This window comes from Leptinotarsa decemlineata, unplaced genomic scaffold, assembly GCF_025532065.1.
Source record: "Leptinotarsa decemlineata unplaced genomic scaffold, Ldec_3_MD MMD2_tig00000576_RagTag_RagTag, whole genome shotgun sequence".
NCBI classification, from domain to species: domain Eukaryota; kingdom Metazoa; phylum Arthropoda; class Insecta; order Coleoptera; family Chrysomelidae; genus Leptinotarsa; species Leptinotarsa decemlineata.
The window spans coordinates 4544960-4564165 of NW_027412551.1; the positions used below are offsets into that span (position 1 = coordinate 4544960).

General features: G+C 35.8%; 2 protein-coding genes across 2 annotated transcripts in view; both read left to right on the forward strand.

Annotated features, from left to right (window-relative positions):
* Positions 1-19206, forward strand: part of LOC141481928 (uncharacterized) — a 259495-nt gene that overhangs the window by 197310 nt on the left and 42979 nt on the right. The window lies entirely within an intron of this gene.
* LOC141481953 (uncharacterized) lies at positions 16948-18154 on the forward strand. Its single transcript, XM_074174448.1, has 3 exons — positions 16948-17378; positions 17422-17450; positions 17489-18154. The coding sequence occupies exons 1-3, from the start codon at positions 17014-17016 to the stop codon at positions 17968-17970; spliced, it is 876 nt and encodes a 291-aa protein (XP_074030549.1). The 5' UTR covers positions 16948-17013; the 3' UTR covers positions 17971-18154.

Sequence of the window (19206 nt, forward strand, 5' to 3'; positions counted from 1 at the left end):
GTGACGTGAGTTCAGTGATATTTGTGCAGTAATATATTTTATCCACGACTATTATGTATGCTTGCTCGACCTCAATAATATCTTGTGTATGCTTGGTCGACCTTAATAATACCCATTAATCACGGCAGTGATGATTGATGTGTCATTAATCACTACTGCCAGATACATTCTTAATTTAGTAATAATATTTTACCGTTTTGCTATAAACTAGACCAATTTTCAAATATTACAATTAATAATAACTATAAATGAATATCTTGTAACATAAATATCATCTTGTAAGAATAAATACGTGCTATATTTTAAGCTGAATACGTAGATTTTTGTGTTAATTATTGGGAGATTTACATTATTATAACTTTCCATAACTATGTACTGTGTATTGATGAACAATAATGTATTGTATGAAATATTAGTTAGAATAAAATAATAATGTTTCTGAAAATATATATGTTATGTAACAAAATTTAACAACAAAAAACTCCAACAAAAATTTGTATTAGTCGTGAATAAAGTATAGTATTCTACTCGCGTATAATAGCTAGTATTCTCTCGGTTATTTAAGCCATTCGCCTGCGGCTCGTAACCGTAAACTTCAGCTCGCGATTAATAGCCATCATTATATGCTCGTTGAATAATATACTATTAATACATTTTCTTTTCCTTCATGTTGTTATAAAGTTGTGCACAACGTGTTCAGAGACGTGAATACTTTTATGAATCAGGTTATTTCAGGTTAACACCACATTGAAACATTAAAAATTGGAACTTATCACTCCAAAAGAATCGTATCTTGATAGGTAGAAAAAAAAGTTTATTAGATATAAACATTTTCAGTTCAGTTCAGTAAAGTAAATATGACCGATTATCTTATTCACTGAACTGGAGAAAATATTGAATTTCAAAGTCTGACGAGCGAATAGAAATGTCAAATGCGTTGCATTTCTAGAAAGTAGAGTAACGACATTTCGATTTGTGAATAAATTTGCGGTTGCTCTAGAAGTCGACGTTCGTGGAGTGGAAAGATGTTGAATTCATGAATTTCTGCAAATATGTATTGATATTTTTACCTAGATCAAAAGGAAGCGGAATATTTGTCGTGATAAATTTTGGCATATATGTTACATATTGGAATGTCCCGGACATAAAACACTTTTGAGGCAGTCAAAGTTAATTTTTCGAAATAACATTTGAAAAAGGCTCACGAATATTATCCACAAAAAATATTTCACACTCCATTCTTTCCAAAAGTTTCACGAAATAAGTAATTGCATTTATCTTGTCAATATCTTGTAACCGTATCTATTTTTTGAAAACAGCAAATATATTTTTGAAGAATGGGATAAACAAAAATCTTTCAATACTAATTATCCACTTTAGGTGTATTTTCATTGAAAACTTCAAATACATTTTTTGAAAGAGAAGTGACGCTAAAATTTTCCTGATTTATGACGTTTGATAAATTGATTGAGTCTTTTGCGGCCGAGATCTTCAGTGTTACTAGTGCTGCAAATCATGTCCTAATGAAAATAACGCCAGCCACCACTGGTAGCCATAACCCAACGGTTACGTAGCAAAGAGCACGCGAATGTACGATGATTCCTCGCCACTCTAGAATCGACGAGAATAATGCTACCGATTTCGACGGAATATCGGCGAAATTTTCCAGCGCATTTCCAGCGAATAATGCTACCGATTTTAACGGAATTTCGGCGAAATTTTACAGTATATATATACAGTATATATATATATATATATATATATATATATATATATATATATATATATAGAATAGTAGTTTTTCGGGGATTCGGTCTGATTAGAATACTATTCTATACATACATACGGTCGTTACACTATCAATTATGAACTGTGTGACTTAGAGTTCCGTAAGTTTTTGTGTTGACCTCCATTTTTTTTCTACGTTAAAATGGATACGAATGTGAATGAAGTTGATGTGGCATAGAAACTGTTCTACTAGTTGCTACAAATGAGAAAACTTTCATAAACGAACAAATACATTATCATTGTGTGTTTTTTCTTCATCCCGGTACCAGTCAAGGAAATGGATCAGATAAAAAAATCTTTGTCTATATCACAGTCTTTTTTGACCATATCCACATTTCCAATGAATTAACCGTTTCTACAACAAATGTATGGAAACACTTTGGAAAGTGGTCTCAGCCAAGTGGCTGAAAATTTCTGTATATGCATTTTCGAGTAGGAAGCGCTTAGTACCACTCCATTGGACGTCGGTTTCGATACGTTGTTAACATGTTTGTTGTTTGAAGTTACAAGGAACAAGCTACATCAACTTCATTCACCGTGCCACCATGCTGTGTATTTTAAAACGTAAGGGGTCAAACATGTACTACTACCTACAAAGAATGCTCAACCTTCTACTACTATTCATCTACGTGTATTTTGTATAGTCCACTTCCCTAACATCAACAAAGTCATTGATCACATTAGAAAACTTTGTAAACATCCTAACCCTACATAACCTAACATCAACAAAGTCATTGATCACATTAGGAAACTTTGTGAACGTCAATACACAACTCTATCGAATCGGCCTAGGCCTGGTGTTGGGAAAGTGTTTTCAATAGATTTATTTTACACCGGAGGTTCCAGTATGAACTATCAACTTACAGGATTTCCTGTTTTTGTGGTTCAGTATATATCGGAACTACCAAACACAGCGTCAACAGCAAGATTCAAGAACATAAGTGCAGCTGCCGCCTTATGCAATCATAGATATATTTACAATTCCAGAATATGTTCTGCATAAACAGACTATGTAGTAAAATATGAAAAATTTGCTGTCGTGTTTAATACAACGCATTCACAAATAAGACTTGTAGGGAAGCCAATGAGATGTATAAGCATTTCAACAATTTCAACACAAAAGAGGAAAATATACGAATTAACAGAACGAGGTATTTAGTACTCAAGAAGGCCATGAATGGACTAGAATACAGTTCACTAGTAGCACACCTATGAGTTAGATAATAATAATAATGATAACATGCTTGAATTCGTGTTCACAAGCATCTTATATACATGAATACTCACCGCAGTTGACCAAGTGTTCGAACGGATATATGAGCAGAGAGGGACGAAGAGAGGAGTCGTTGGATGTGAAGAGAACCTGCTCATCGATAGAAGTGTAACGCAAGCGTAACCTCTCTATGGCCTGGAATGATTACCGTATGGTATTTGATACAATATCGCATAAGCTCATCTTGCATTTGCTCAGATGCCTTGCGCTTCCCGACAAAATAGTGAGATGCATTGAACAACTGATACCACTTTGGCGAACTTGCTTTACCATAACATCTGGACAAGCAAGAGTCCAAACAGGGTGGGTCACTTTCAGAAGGGGTGTATTTCAGGGTGATTCCCTCAGTTCCCTTCTCTTCTACATCTCACTGTTGCCATTATCCATTGCGCTCAGAAATACTCGAGGGTATAACTGTGGCACCCCCGGAAACCGGTTATCAGTCCTCGAGGGTGGTGGAAGAGTACACGCATGCTATCAGTATGGAATTCGGGATATACAAATGTGCAATGGTCCATCTCAAAAGAGGACGATGCAGGGACTACGGAGAGGATGTGCATCTCGTAGATGGAAGCATCCTACACCATTTGGATGTTGGAGAGACGTATACTCACAACGGAGGGTGGAACAACGCCACTCACAAGAGGCAACAGCAGTGAAGAACTCTCGCCGCTGCAAGTATCAGCACAAACTTCGACAGATCTAGTCACCGGAACTGTCGGGGGGAAAAAAGTAGCTGCAACAAATATGCTTGCAGTTCCAATCTTACTTCACTCGTTTGGAGTAGTGAAGTGAACTCGGGAGGAGCTGTATCAACTCAACGTAACAAACCGAAATGATAAATCGTCCTTTCCACGGTTGTACTTCCCCCGACAACAGGGAGGCCGTGGACTTTTGAATTTGGAGTGTCTACATGACAGAATGGTACTGGTTACAGCCTGTAAAGTCGTCAGGAGTTCGGTCCTCCTTCTCTACATGGTCCATGACCATGAGAGAGCAGGAATTGAAGCATTTATCTTCAGAGCAGCTGATGAACTCGGTATAGTTTTCGACACTGAACGAGGTCACTACAACCGAGTTGGAACCCGTTCAGCAAAAAGCTCATATAAAAGCCGCAGAAATAAGCTTACTTCTGCGGAAACACAAGGATAAGCCAATGCATGGGTCTTCTTTAATAACATTTGAAACCTTGACTCATCAAAGCGCCTGACTTTTGCTTTCCTCAGGTTGAGTGGGCTGAAGTCGGAAACTGAGGGGTTAATCATGGCTTGTCAGGATGGTGTTTTCAACACCTTAGTCTACCCCAGTCGCGTGATGGGTATAGAGTTTCCTGAGACAAAGTGCAGGGCCTGCCGCAAGGCGCCGAGACCCTAATGCACTTACTATCAGCATGTCCAGCATATGCGGACTTGGCCTATATCCATCGACAAAACGCGGCCTTTCGAGTGCTATATTACCATCTACGGCACTCTTACGGTATTGACAAGACACCGGTGTTGCCCTACGCTCCGGGGAAAATGAAACCTTTGTGGGGCACGAGAAGAGCCTAATTTATTGGAACTATTCGTTCTCCACCCTCAGGCTCATACAAGCTAAGGAGCCTGATGTAGTCCTTCTCGACCACCAGAGCAAGATGATATTTGTCGTGGAGTTTTCAGCTCCTGCCGAGACTAATATCGTCCGAAAAGAGAAGGAGAAACGAATAAAATATCGAGATTTTCTCTTCGAACTCCGCAGACTCTATCCAGATCACTCTGTCAAGATGGTTGTTCTGATTATTGGAGTCCTTGGTGAAATGATGCCCTCTCTACTCTCGAATCTTAAAATCGTACCGGCCTGTCGTACTAAGGCAGAAATCTTAGCCGGACATATGCAGAAGGCTGTCATTCTTGGCTCACTGTGATTGCTCAGGGTAGATGATTCTCGGACCCAATGATCACTTACCCCACGGTGTGGGAAGTGGTCGTTGGTTGATAATGCTGGTGCTCCCTCCCGAATGTATCGGGGCTTCGGGGATAGGGCCTGACCAGCCCATACTTCTGTAAAAAAATAATAATAAGAATGTTATCCAACAGTTACCCGACCTCACCAACCCTTACTGGTATAAATACGATTTAGCATAGATCTTCTCAGTCAGTAGTTGCTGAGACTTCAAGATTCGGTATATTACCTTCGTCGTCACAACCAACGCATACACCAGTGAAGATATCTGCTGCAGTAGCAGATGAAACGCTTAGTACTACAATTTTCATTCCAACACGGCCACGTATTTGTTCTCTCTAAACGTTATTTCGCTCGTGAAAGTCTATATTCATATAGTGTTCATTCAATATTCGAATAAATATTGCCATTGGCAGAAAACCTTCTCATTTATCTGTATTGAAATAAACAACATCAGTCCTCAGGAATTCCTCCGGCCAGTTAGATCCGTATCCTTTCATCCAGCTGTAATGGCTCCAAGCTTTGAAGTATTTCCACGAAATAAAAGAGTCAAATAGTTCATGTCATCGTTTTTCCTCTCGGCTTTACATTCGCCTAATTTATAGACAAAAATCCGATTCTCGTCGCCAGTTTGTAATGTGATCTAACGTTATCTCTTGGTTTCGACTATTTATAGAATGAAACCCGGTAGATTCTGGGAAACGGCCAACTGGGAGAAGCGAGGTATTCGTTTTCTACCAAGATATATCCATGCTGTATCTCGGAAGGAGACAACTTTGTAAAATGCACACACTTTCAGCAAGAAATTTCCGGAAAATGGGTTTTTCCGCTAATTCTATTAGGGATTCTTCTTGATGTCACAAACAAAGGAAAGTGTTGTCAAAATAAATGTTCGATTCGGGGATTCGTTTATGTTTGAAGGGCCACTTTTTGTGTAGAGTCTAATTAAAATTTTGTCTGATAAGGATATCTCCAGGGATCAAAATTTCAATGGGAAAAAAACTTGAGAATTTGAATGACCTCATTTAACTTTATCATCTCTATCATCACTTATGATGTGATATCAAATTAGTATCCATTGAAAAAATGTGTTTATTTTGAACTTTGATTTATTCCAGAAATCCAGAAACTTTAACATTATCAACTTCAATACTATTGTTTCCAGTATGTTCATCTAAATGGTACTTTCATTTCCTTCTTTATAATGATAAATTGTTGCAAATTATAGAGCTCACTAGATTTTTAGTTAGCGCAGTTTTGATCATTTCTTGATTTTTTTTCGTCATCAATCGTAAGCAGTAATTACAACTAGGAAATATTTTTATGGCACTTTTTTACATATAGCTGTTTCTATAATTTTTTTCTGCTTCAGAAAAAAATACAACGTTGGTCAATATTTGTTTATAACAAATTGTTAAACTAATAAACAATGAAATATTTTTTTTTCGCGAAACTATTTGAAAGTGTGAATTATGATTTTTGAAAGCAAAATTATTTCTTAACTAATTATTTAAATAATCGAAATATAAAAAAATCAATTTCAAACAATTAAAAAAAACATAATTATCTCTAGATAATAAAAAAGCAGACATTTTTTTTTCAAAAATATTGAATTTCTCTATTTGTTTAAAACAATTTAATAAACAAATTACATAAAAAATTCATATCCTATGTTAATAACTGCCATTGTATGATGTGAAAACAGACATAGCTAAATATCAATAAAAAAAAATTATCAACAATTTTTAGATATTTCCTTTTGAAATAGTTATGAAAAATCATAATTAACAAATTAATAAATTTTTATCGCAGGATCGTATGGAGTATATATATCAAAAGGGCTCCACGAAGTTTGAAATTTATAGGCCAATTATTTATACCTTTTATCTCATTATTTATGCCCACGGAGATTGGGAAAAAATTTGTTAGTTAACAATTGAATAAGTTTTTTAAAAATGGTGATAAAACTTTTTTTCTACGGGACTCGATTCATTGAAGTGTTGAGAAGATACTAGATTTTTTTCAAATTCTCAAAATGACATTTTATGTTGTAAAAAATCATTTCTTTTGATGAACTCTCTTTAGCGGCAGCGCGCGCATGCCGTTACAACCGCGCGGAACCCTATTTTCAACGTCAATTATAAATAATGGAGAAAGAGTTTTGGTAGTCGGGACTTTTTTATCGGAAATTTCCTCCTCTTCAACGAGCTTTTTTCAAAATTGCTTGAATATCAATATTTTTTGAGTTATTAACAAAAAACTAAATACCATTTTTCATAATCTTGTTTTGTTAATAACAATTGCAATTTTTTACCTGCACCAAAATCCTCAAAAAAACAATTTTCTAGAGGTGACTTCGAATCGAAGGAGCTATCACTCATATTTTTAGGACCTTTATCTCTATTTTGCATATTTTTGAACTTGTTGATTAGACTAACACCTTGAGTATCAACAACAAAATAGTTTAAACCGATCGGCTGATTTTTATTTTATTTTTTTCATTTTCCACGTTTTTACTTTCTTCAAACTGGTTTTCTTTGGAATGAAAAGTGTTTTAAATTTGTTGCTCATCAGGAGGGTACTCAAATACAAATTGAAATATAAATGAATATTGAATTAAAGGTTGAGTTAGCACTTGTCAATATACGCTTGTTATTAAAAATGAAAAAATGTCGCTGACATCAGAAAATTGCATCACAAAAGTAAAAACAGATGAATCAACACATTTACAAATTTCTGAAAAATGTAACCGTACAGTTTATAATAATTTTTTTTATTAAAACCGTTAACTCTTGATTAACTTTGTTTTTCCCGATTCATACGTTTGATAAAATAGAAAGTAAATAATACCTTAATTGATAATGATCTTTGCCCCTAATTCACCTATAAGTCAATAGACACGGAGTACATTACAAATACTCACGACTAATACAGATAACTACACACATCGGAAAAGTCTAGGGATATTTTTAAAAATGGCAATAATTTTTTTTTAGATCGCTTTAGGGAAAAAAAGTTGACGGGTGATTATTAAACGAATGTAACTTACAAGAAAATTTATTAAATGGTCAAAAATACTGAGTGCGCATATAAGCAAAAATAAAAAAAATAATATGGCTCTTCTTTGGCACCCCGAAAAAAAATCATAATACAAAAAAAATTGGAATCAGTACAAAGTATGGCCTCCACGCTGGTTTATTACGGCCCTACATCTATCGTGCATCGACAAAATGAGATTGTCAATGTCTTGTTGAGGTACATTTGCCCATTCAGCGATTGAAAGCTCTCTCAATTGAAACGTTGTGTGAATGTTCCCCATATGCGGAGTAATTCTTCGTTGAAGCATGTCCCACACATGCTCGATGGGATTCAGGTCCGGTGATTGTGCTGGTCATGGCAATACATCAACTCCTTCGTTGTTGAGCCACTCAGTCACTAGACGCGCGACATGTGGACGAGCATTATCGTGCATTAGGTGGAAGTTTTCACCAACAGCACCAGCAAACGGACGGACGATAGGTAGAAAAATGGTGTCGAGGTACTGTCGAGCTATGAGGGAGCGATTTGGAAAAACGAGATCGGTTCTGCCGCCGATCATGATTCCGCTCCATAGCATTACTGTACCACCTCTGTATGTGTGGACTTCCTGGACGTGTCTCAAACGTTCATTATTTCCAGGTCGTCTCCACAGTCTTACTCGACGAGAATCTGGATGAAATCCAAATCTGGATTCGTCTGTAAACAAAACTGTGGCCCAATCATTTGCATCCCAGTTTTGATGTTCTTGACACCACTCTAATCTTCTACCGCGATTGCCTCTCGACAAAGGTGGACATCTAAGTGGCCTTCTGTTGTGGAGATCTGCTTCATGCAGTCGATTTCTGACAGTATCACGACCAATGGTTACCTGGTGCGTCTGCTGCAATACGTTAACCAACTCAGGTGCTGTGATTGTCGGTTGTCTTCTTGCGGTTAGAACCAAAAATCGGTCTTGAACTGCAGTTGTAGCGCGTCCTCTCCCTGGATGTTGTTCGGCTGGACTGCCAGTTTCACGGAAACGCCACCACAATCGACTGATAACACTTTGGGAGACCCCCAAACGAAGAGCTACATCATTTTGTCGCATGCCACCTTGAAGAAGCAAGCTCTATTCATCTCAGCCAATGGTAAGTGATGGCGTTCCATGTTAAAATACAATATTTCCAGTTTAATTGCTGAGCAAGAACTGCATAGAATGTACAAACTCGACACTTTCAGATTATTCATTTTAGCCAAAAACCTACAGTTTGTAAAAAACTTGATAAAAGATTAGTTACCGAGTGTACCAATTTAATCGAAATTAAACTACCTCATGCATTTATTTTTATGATATTTAGTATGTTATAAAAATATCCCTAGACTTTTCCGATGTGTGTAGTTTTGAATAGCCGAAACTATCTAAAAAGACGACGACTTCCATCAGAAAAATATTAGAGTTAATCCCACGATAGCATTATTTGCGATTTCTAGGGATCGGCATGAGCAACAAAATCGTTTTTTTTGACAACTAATAAGCAACTATTTAGCTACAAATTGATGTATTTTTTTGCAATTTTGCTGGATTCGCCATGCTAGCCTGATAGGGCTTGGATTTTACGAGTGTGTCAAGAAAGTTATGCATTTGTGATCAGTAAAATGATTGTAATCTGAGTTTCACAAAATTTGTGCTAGCAGTAATATAATAATGTTACGAAATAATAAGGAACTATGCTAGGCCCCATTATTTTCACAATTTACTTGAATGAACTGCTCCTTCTTGATACAAGAGGTAAGGTCTTGAGCTTTGCGAACGACACTGCCATCCTATACAAAGGATCTACGTGGGAACAACTCAAGTTATGTGTAGAAGAAGATTTTCTAGCAATAGAAAGTTGGTATCGACGAAACAAAGTCACAATTAACTTCGATAAAGCGAATTACTTACCATTCACGTCATACTCCAATAGATTGCCTGATATTGGACAACTCAATATCAATAATGATTACTGTATAACTGAAAGTGACACAATTAGATATCTAGGGGTAACAATTGATAGACATCTTCTTTGGGACTTACACATGAATGAAACAGTAAGAAAGATGAGAGGTACACTTTCTAAATTCCAATATCTCAGAAACTTCCTAGACATGAAACACTCGAAAACCCTATTTTATGCACTTCTTCAGTCTCAGTTGTCGTATGAGATAATTGGATGGGGAAAACTCAAAGATTGTTATTTGGTGAATCTTGATACAATTCAAAAGTGGATTTCAAAAATAATACTTCACAAAGGCCGAACATACTCAAGTGACACTGTTTTCAGAGACACGCAGGTCCCTGACATGAGGCAATTATTCTGTATGAGTATTCTAAATAATATTCAAGAAAGAAATATTCAGATAACCCTAGCTGAACACACCTATCATACAAGAAACAGGAATAATTCTGTGATCGCCCCTCGTTGTGAGAAAACGATTGGACAGAGAAATCATTTAGACATTACTCCATATATAATTTCAAAAAAAGTTGAAAACATATCTGAAGTCTTCTGGATATATAATATATTCATGTTATGCCTTGCTCATATGATTTTCTTTTTGTCTCACTTTTGTGTATGTTTTGCTATTATTTTACGTTATTTAAGCTAAATAGATTTTCAATATTTACTTTGCACTTTATAACCTTTGTTTTTTCTTAGGTACACAAAGATTCATGAACTGCTCACTTACCAATGTACGCTAGGTAATTATTTTTATATTTCTATATAATAGGTAAAGCCTGCGTCTGAACTTCGCCCTTTCATTGATTTTTGTATTTATTTCTTTTTTATAAACAATGTATGTCAATGGATAAATCCCATTTTTTATTATCATTTTTATTATTGTAATAAAAGTTTCAAGAGAAAAGTTAGAAAATGGATATTGCTCACCGAAAGATCATTTTTTCATAGACTGGTTGATCAAAATGATAAAAAAAAATATAATCAAAATTGCCCTCCTATAAACCCCTAACCCCCCGGAAAAAAAGTAAAAAAAAACAAGAAACACACAAGAAAAACAAATTTCAATAACATAGCCGCTATTTTCAGAACCTTCCATGTAACATAATTACTTCACTTAAGCTATTGTTTTTATCATTCTGTACTATTTTATTGGTCATCTTATCACATACAAAATATATTATGTGTTCAACCGTCAATAACCATTGTCGCTGAACTACTGTAAATATTAGCCTGATTGTAAGCACTATTTTATATTACTTCTTATGATGAATTTAAATTTACCTCATATGCACTAATTTTTTATTTTTATTATTTACTGCTATGGTTATATCACGTACAAAGAACACTCCTTCGGCGATACTCCTTCTGTGATGCTGTTGTTTATTTACTCTTTTTATATTTGAGAATTATGTATACCTCTTATCTATATTGAGTGAATAAACACTATTATTATTATTATTATCATTAAAAATATTTTGATGAAGAAGCTGAAACGTCTGTTTCAAGTTGATAAGTTAGTGAATTGATATAAATGTACTTTTCACAAACGAAGAATATTGCATTTTTCGATAAATTGTCGTATTCGATTAAGAGTATCGAAAGTAAGAGCTGAATATTTTGTCGAAACTTATCATGTCGTTTCAAAAAAGTGATTTTCATAGAGGTATATATTTTGATGAAATGTTTATTTGACCATTTATTTGGAACATTCACTCGAAAGTGAGAGGGGGGAAGTTTCTTATTAGTCAAAAATGTTTACTGGCGTCAGACGCGTTGTGTGAAAAGCAGTGAGAAAGGATAAACATTATTGCAAATCATTTCTATCTCAAAAATTGGTATTGATTGGAAAATAAATCTAATATTTCAACATCGTTTGACGCATGTATATGTCAGTTGTCACTTCAATTCATCATATGTATTAATTGACATTTTATACAGTGTGTCAATTTTAAAACTTACAATGGGCTATATCTCACGAACGAAAGCTGATATCGAAAAATCCTTGAAACTTTTTTAGGATAGTAAGGGGGAACTAAAGTGACATAACAGAGAACTCACCCCCATCAACCCCCTAGGCCCCATCCACCAAAACTCAAAAAGTTCAAATTGCAAACCCCTACTTGTGATTTATCATTGAAAAGACTATAAAAAATGCTATCCAATGGTATAAATAATAATTGTACAGGGTGAAGTAAGAATTGTGGAACTTTGGCTTAAATGGAATATTTAATGATGTTTTTGTTGAACTACAAATTCATTAAAAATGTCAATTAAGTGAATGTTCAAAGTTGGTTCCGTTGTTATGTAAACGATAATACAGCCTATTGTCGAAGTCTGCACGAACTTCAATATCAGCTGGCTTACTATTACTTTTTAATTTGTAATGCTACCTCCCGGACTATTATTTTAAATGATAAGTGTCCGTCGATACTTTTTTGTCAAGTGAAAACTTAATTTGCCGTTTTTGCACAAGTTGAAAATATCTGTTTTTTGGGTTCTGTCAGAGTCAATAATTTTTGGTTTGTTTGAGACCTTTAAATGTCATTAGTTTTCATAATTTGTACTGTCATTCAGCTGTAGTTGTCACGATGGTTTACAGTATACCTAAGCGCGTGGAGATAATTTTCATATTTTCCTCCCAGAACCCGTGTTATTTAAAAACAGCTCAAATATTTTATGAAAGGCATCCGGACAAAAATTTAAGTCACGTGTACGTCCGCGATTTAGTTGAAAAGTTTAGAGAAACGGGATCAGTGCAAAATAAAAAAAAGGACCACCCCAAGATTACTGAATGGAGCAACCACAAATTGAGGTCCTTGGAAATTTTGCAATGGAGCCTACTGCATCAACACGTCAAGTATCTGCAGTGACAGGATTTTCACATGAGTCGGTTAGAAAGGTGTTGAAATTACATAAGTTTCACCCGTACAAAACACAAATTCTTTAAGAACTGGGCGATGATGATCCAGGCCGACGAATTGAGTTTTGTGAACCCATGACTGAAAGAATTCGCGTTGAACCGAGAATGTTAAAAAATATTCGTTTCGATGATGAATGTACTTTTATCCTGAATGGTATTGTAAATGAACAAAACTCTTGGTACTGGAGTCATGCGAACCCGCATCGATTCAGAGAAGGTCACACTCAGTATCTTGAAAAACTGAATGTTTAGGCAGGAATATTAGGCGATGCTATAATTGGTCCCTTGTTCATATCAGGCAATTTGAGTGGCGACATTCATCTCGATATGCTGGAAAACACCATCGAACCTTTAATTATACATGAATTAGAGAACCAAAAGGACGGCCAAGGCAACCTAGCTGTAGACGAAGATTTGTTGCACTTTCAATGAGATGGAGCACCTCCTCACTGTGCAGCTTCAGTTAGGCACTGGTTGGATACTAATTATCCGAACAAATGGATTGAAAGGAGAGGTCCCATTGAGTGACCACCGAGTTCACCAGACTTGGCACCACCTGACTTTCTTCTGTGGGGTCACCTTAAGTCAGTTGTTTATAAAACTCAACCTTCGTCACTTGGGGAATTGCGAGAAATAATTACGCAAGCATGTCGCGCCATTACTAGAACAACATTTGCCAAAGTTCGTGCAGAATTTGAAAATGGGCTGTATTATTTTTTACAAAACAACGGAACCCACTTTGAACATTTACTTTATTGTCATTTTTATTAAATTTGCAGTTCAACAAAAACCTCATTAAATATTCGATTTAAGCCAAAGTTTCACAATTAGTGCTTCAACCTGTACAATTATTATTTATACCATTGGATAGCATTTTTTATAGTCTTTTCAATGATGTATCACAAGAAGGGGTTTGCAAATTAAACTTTTTGAGTTTTGGTGGGTGGGGCCTAGGGGGTTGATGGGGGTGAGTTCTCTTTCATGTCACTTCAGTTCCCTCTTACTATCCTAGAAACGATTTCAAGCATTTTTCGATATCAGGTTTCGTTCGTGAGATATAGCCCATTGTAAGTTTTAAAATTGATACACTGTATATGTGTGTGAGTATAAAAGAACACCATTATTCTCGTTACTGTTATATTTGCAATGTTATTATTTTGTTAAACAAATTTTCACTTCTTCATCAATTCTTAATGATGCAGAAGTACGAAACCAGCCATACTTGGATTAATATGGATTAATATTTTACCATTTTTTTTTCAATATTCCGCCCTCACAGTTCTGCCATCTTTCATTCAACTTTTTCCCGAACTCGTTCTTTTATATAGATTCGGAATTTTGATTGATCACTCAGAAGTACACTTCCCAAGAATGTTTCACGAAAGTTCACGAAAGTTGTCTTTTGAAATCTTTGGCAGAAGTCGGTTTACTCTACAAGAGATGTAGAAATGTAGAAGTTACTCTCGTAGTTTCCTTTGGTATTTTTTCCAACTCTTCATAATCTGAAAAATGAACAAATAGTGATCAACTTCTCCAAAGCTTTGACACTAGTAAAGTTACTCAGATATTACTGTATATGGAATAAGTCATATTATGATTTTACTATTATTTCCAACGAACTATTTCTATCAACTCTAATGCTCAATGAGACACGTCTTAAAGAGTATCAGAGCTTCGAAAAGCTTACAATTATCTTTTCTTTCATCTACTCTCTCTTCTCTTTTCTGTCTCGTTTATTTTCTTTTCTCTTTCCTCTCTTCTCTTCTCTTTTTCTCTCCTCTCCTTCTTTCTCATCTCTCATCTCTAATATCTTATATCTTATATCTTATCTCGCCTCTTATCTCTCCTCTTATCTGTTCTCTCTTTTTTCTTTTATCGTTTCTCTTCTCTCTTCTCCCTTCTCCCTTCTCCTTTCTCCCTTCTCCCTTCTCCCTTCTCCCTTCTCCCTTCTCCCTTCTCCCTTCTTCTTTCTCCCTTCTCCCTTCTCCCTTCTCCCTTCTCCCTTCTCCCTTCTCCCTTCTCCCTTCTCCCTTCTCCCTTCTCCCTTCCCCCTTCTCCCTTCTCCCTTCTCCCTTCTCCCTTCTCCCTTCTCCCTTCTCCCTTCTCCCTTCTCTCTTCTCTCTTCTCTCTTCTCTCTTTTCTCTTTTCTATTTTCTCTTTTCTCTTTTCTCTTCTCTCCTCTCTTCTCTCTTTTCTCTTTCCTCTATTCTCTTTTCTCTTCTCCCTTCTCTCTCTTTTCCCTCTTTCCTCTTCCCTCCCCCCTATAAACATGTTCAGTATTATATTTTTAATATTAGCACTGTATCTCATTCTCTCATTTCAGTTACTGAATTCAAATTATAGAAGTTCAACTTGAAATTATATAAAATAAAAGGTGAATCAACTTTCATGAAAATGACCTCTTTCAAAAAAAGAAATGTTTTGTATGTTTCCCCTCTCGTCTAACATATCGCTGAACGTATTATATAGCACAGCTCATTATTCTATTAGATTGCATTTCACTCATGAATAATGTTGTGTTTTTTCCTACGTTCCTACCTGAACTAATAGAATAACCTTCGATCAAATATGTAATCAACCAATCGCATAAGGTCTCATTCGAACTGTAACTCTAGGGATGAATATATTTGACATGCTGAAACTACTTGCATTTGTCTTCAAAGTAGTTATCCGATCATTACTCGCCAAAAACTTTTGGGTAGCAGGATGTTTGCAATACCGATTTTCAGGACTTAACGTGAAAGTTATCCGGACAAAAGTAGATGGGGATGTTGGATGTTTGTCTCCGGATAAGTTTTCAACTTAGAAAAATTGGGTGGAAACGAAATTCTTTTCCGGTAGTGATTCTGTCGGAAAATGAATTGATTTAAATTTTGTTGTAGATAGAATGCGAAATCATTTCTGGGCTTATGGGCTTACACCCAACTGAAATCGAAAAACATAAAGGAATAAATCAAGTATGAAGGACAAATTAAAGTAATAAATCAAGTATGAAGGACAAATTAAAGGACAAATGAAAACGATGGCAGAATTGGATAAATTGGGCTTCAAATTACTTCCTCATCCACTGTATTCTACAGATCTGGCGAATTTTCCTGTTCTCAGTCCTCAATAGACTGCTCGCTGGAAAGAAACTCAGCTCCGATGAAGAGGTAAATCGTACTAAAGGCAAATCGTACTATAAAAATGGTAAAGAAAAATAGTATGACTGCAATAACCATTGTATAGCCTTCAAAAGTAACTATAACTTTGTGGCCCAACGTTACGTCTCATATTGATTCAAGATGATGAAAATTCATATTTTTCAATCAACAAGAATATGTTTTTATGAAACGAATACATTAGAAACATAATATCTTTTTTCCGTTTTATTATAACAAACTTAAAATCAACAAATATTTGAAGAGAGGAAACTAATAGTAACCCAAAATGACGTTATTTCAAAGCATTTTCAGGAGTACTACATTCTCTTGAAAAACCCTCATTGTATCAAAGCCAATATCGGAGGAATGGAAAGTGCTCATGTCGGGTTCTCCAGTGAAATGTAATGGCACTTTCACCTTTCACTCATTGTATTTATGATCATATATTTCCTCAGCCAATTCCAAAGGAATGGAAATTTTGTGAACTTCTCTTTCATCTTCCGACTCCATGTTTAGTTTTACATGTGAACGAAATAATGACTACTAGAATGTAATTACTTTTTGGAATCGAAAGTCATGCATGTAATTCGTATCTGTTTATATGTTGAAGCAACCATGTAGATAAATACATACTGAATCAACGCTTTACTGGGAGTGAGTATAAATTGAATATGTTTATAATAAAGGCGCGTACACATCTGGCGAACACATGTGGCCGAAGCCTTTCGACCAAACGCCTTCGGTAAGTGTGTACGCCCCAACAAACGCTAATCAACGCATGCGTTTGCCTTCGCGAGAGTTCGCTCGTCGGGCGGTACATCAAAAGAAAATTGAAGAACGGATTCTTTCGTCTGGGTTTAGTGTGTACGCTTCTCATACAAGTGTCGAACGTCGTCGCGATTTTGCTTTCATTTCTATTTTGCGATAATGGAGTGGACTAATTCAGCTTGTTTAAAATTGATTAATTTATATCGAGAGCGGGAAGTTTTATGGAATCCAGTGCATAATGATTACAAAAATAAAATAAAGAAACTTGATGCCTGGAACGACATCAGCAAAATTATGAAAGGCGATACAGGGGAGGTTAAAAAGAAAATGGAATCATTATTAACGTCATTTCGACGTGAGAGACAAAAACAAGACAACTCTTTTAAAACTGGCTCAGGAACCGACACAATTTTTAAATCTAGCTGGTTCGCTTTCAAAGATATGCTTTTCTTGATGGATAAGTTTATACCAAAAGAAACTAAAAACACTGAGGTAAGTCAAAATATTTATTCTTTTATGAAATGAAATATTCCTACATATGCAAATATTATGACGTATTGTATACAGCACGACCGAAAAAAATCTCCCTTTTCTTCGTTTGAACATAAATGAGATATAAACTTGAAAAAATGAGAATTTAACTCCATACTTAGGTATTATTGGAAAGAAACTATTGCAAGTAGAAAACCGAGAGACGATAGCACAATTTTTGGAGAGCATGTGGCGGCGAAGCCTAGAAAATACAGCGTTCATACACAAAGCGAGGTGGAACATCTAATTGGAGATATTCTGTATAAGGCGGATAAAGGTCTTTATGAGCATCACGTGTCCCCAATCAGTTCCATTGGTCATAAACAATATTATTTCCTTCAACCCAATCAACAAACTTATACGAGTATCACGCCTAGCACAACACCCAATCCATATAATCAATATTCTTCAGTCACTCAAAGCACCAGTACTCCTTTCGCATCACCTTCAGCATCAATTTGCCCATTTTCTCCTGAAAATGAGTCCGTTTTTCTGGCGAGCCCATCAAACCTGACGCTGCAGCAAACAGATAATTCGCAGACGTCCATTACACGCTTTATAAATTCATTTACAGATAGTACTTAGGGCACTTTTTGATGTTTTTTATGTAAACTCGAGACGTTTCCAATAAATACTTAAAGCATTTTAGATAACTATTTCACTTACCTTTACATATTCTTTAAGAGCCTCAATTATAGCAGAGCAAACTTCTGGCATTATTCTTGAAATGAGTTGCTTTGAAATTTTAAAGGTATACAGCAAACTTGTATATGAGTCACCAGTAACTAAATATCGCATGGTTACCAATAACCTTTCTGCCGGCGGTATCGCTTCTCTGAACTTTGTATCTTCTTTCGAGATTTTTGGACCGATTTCATGTAATAACCATTCAAAATCAGTTAAATTCATTCTACAAAAATTTTGAAACATTCCGTATTCCATTTCAGCTTTTAGATCATTAATTAAGTCTATTCCTCTGTACCGACTTCTGCTCTTGAACAATGATGTTGTCCACCAGCGCCGTTTTCGTCGTTTTTTGGGGGGTTCTTCCGCTGCTTCGGCCTCCGCCTCATATACATCGCACTTGCTATAATGATATCCTCATCAGACGCCATTCTTATAACTTACATCAAACAAATAACTTTCGCGCCACGAATCGCCAACAATACCTGCGAAACTGAACGAATGACTGCAAACGAATTCGTTCGCCGTAATGTGGACGGCAGAGCAAATTTTCCGTCGAACGCCGGAATTATCGAATGAATTCGGTCGAAAGGCTTCGGCCACATGTGTTCGCAAGATGTGTACGCGCCTTAACACTGTCCAAATGATAAGTGGGAACAATAACTCTCTCTAGTTGGCTTCTTCCCTAATAAGCAACAACCCAATTTGGTGTAAACAAACTCGTTGAATTTTCACTTATGATTGAAGTGAATATTCTCAAATCTACTTTCGTTTTTCTAGTCATTTGTTAATACTCAAAGTGTTTAAACGTAACTGACTCCCTCTCACATACATCAAAATTCACTGAACCGTTTCTTAGAGAATTGTATGATTCCTTTTAAATATCTGCTTGAATATGAATTTCATACCAATCCTATGTAACACTTGTTACAGAGCAAATCTTTCGGATATGCTTACTTTTGCTTACTGGTGAGACTCAATTTCAAAAACCCACCAACATGATAGCAGATACACCCATTCCTACAAATCAAGAACACGGAGCAGCTCTTTCCTAGTTTCATAGTGGGTGAATGAATCATGGTATTCATTTTCGTCAAATAAATACTCTAGATTCAGTTCGGAGTCGTCTTCGTCTAT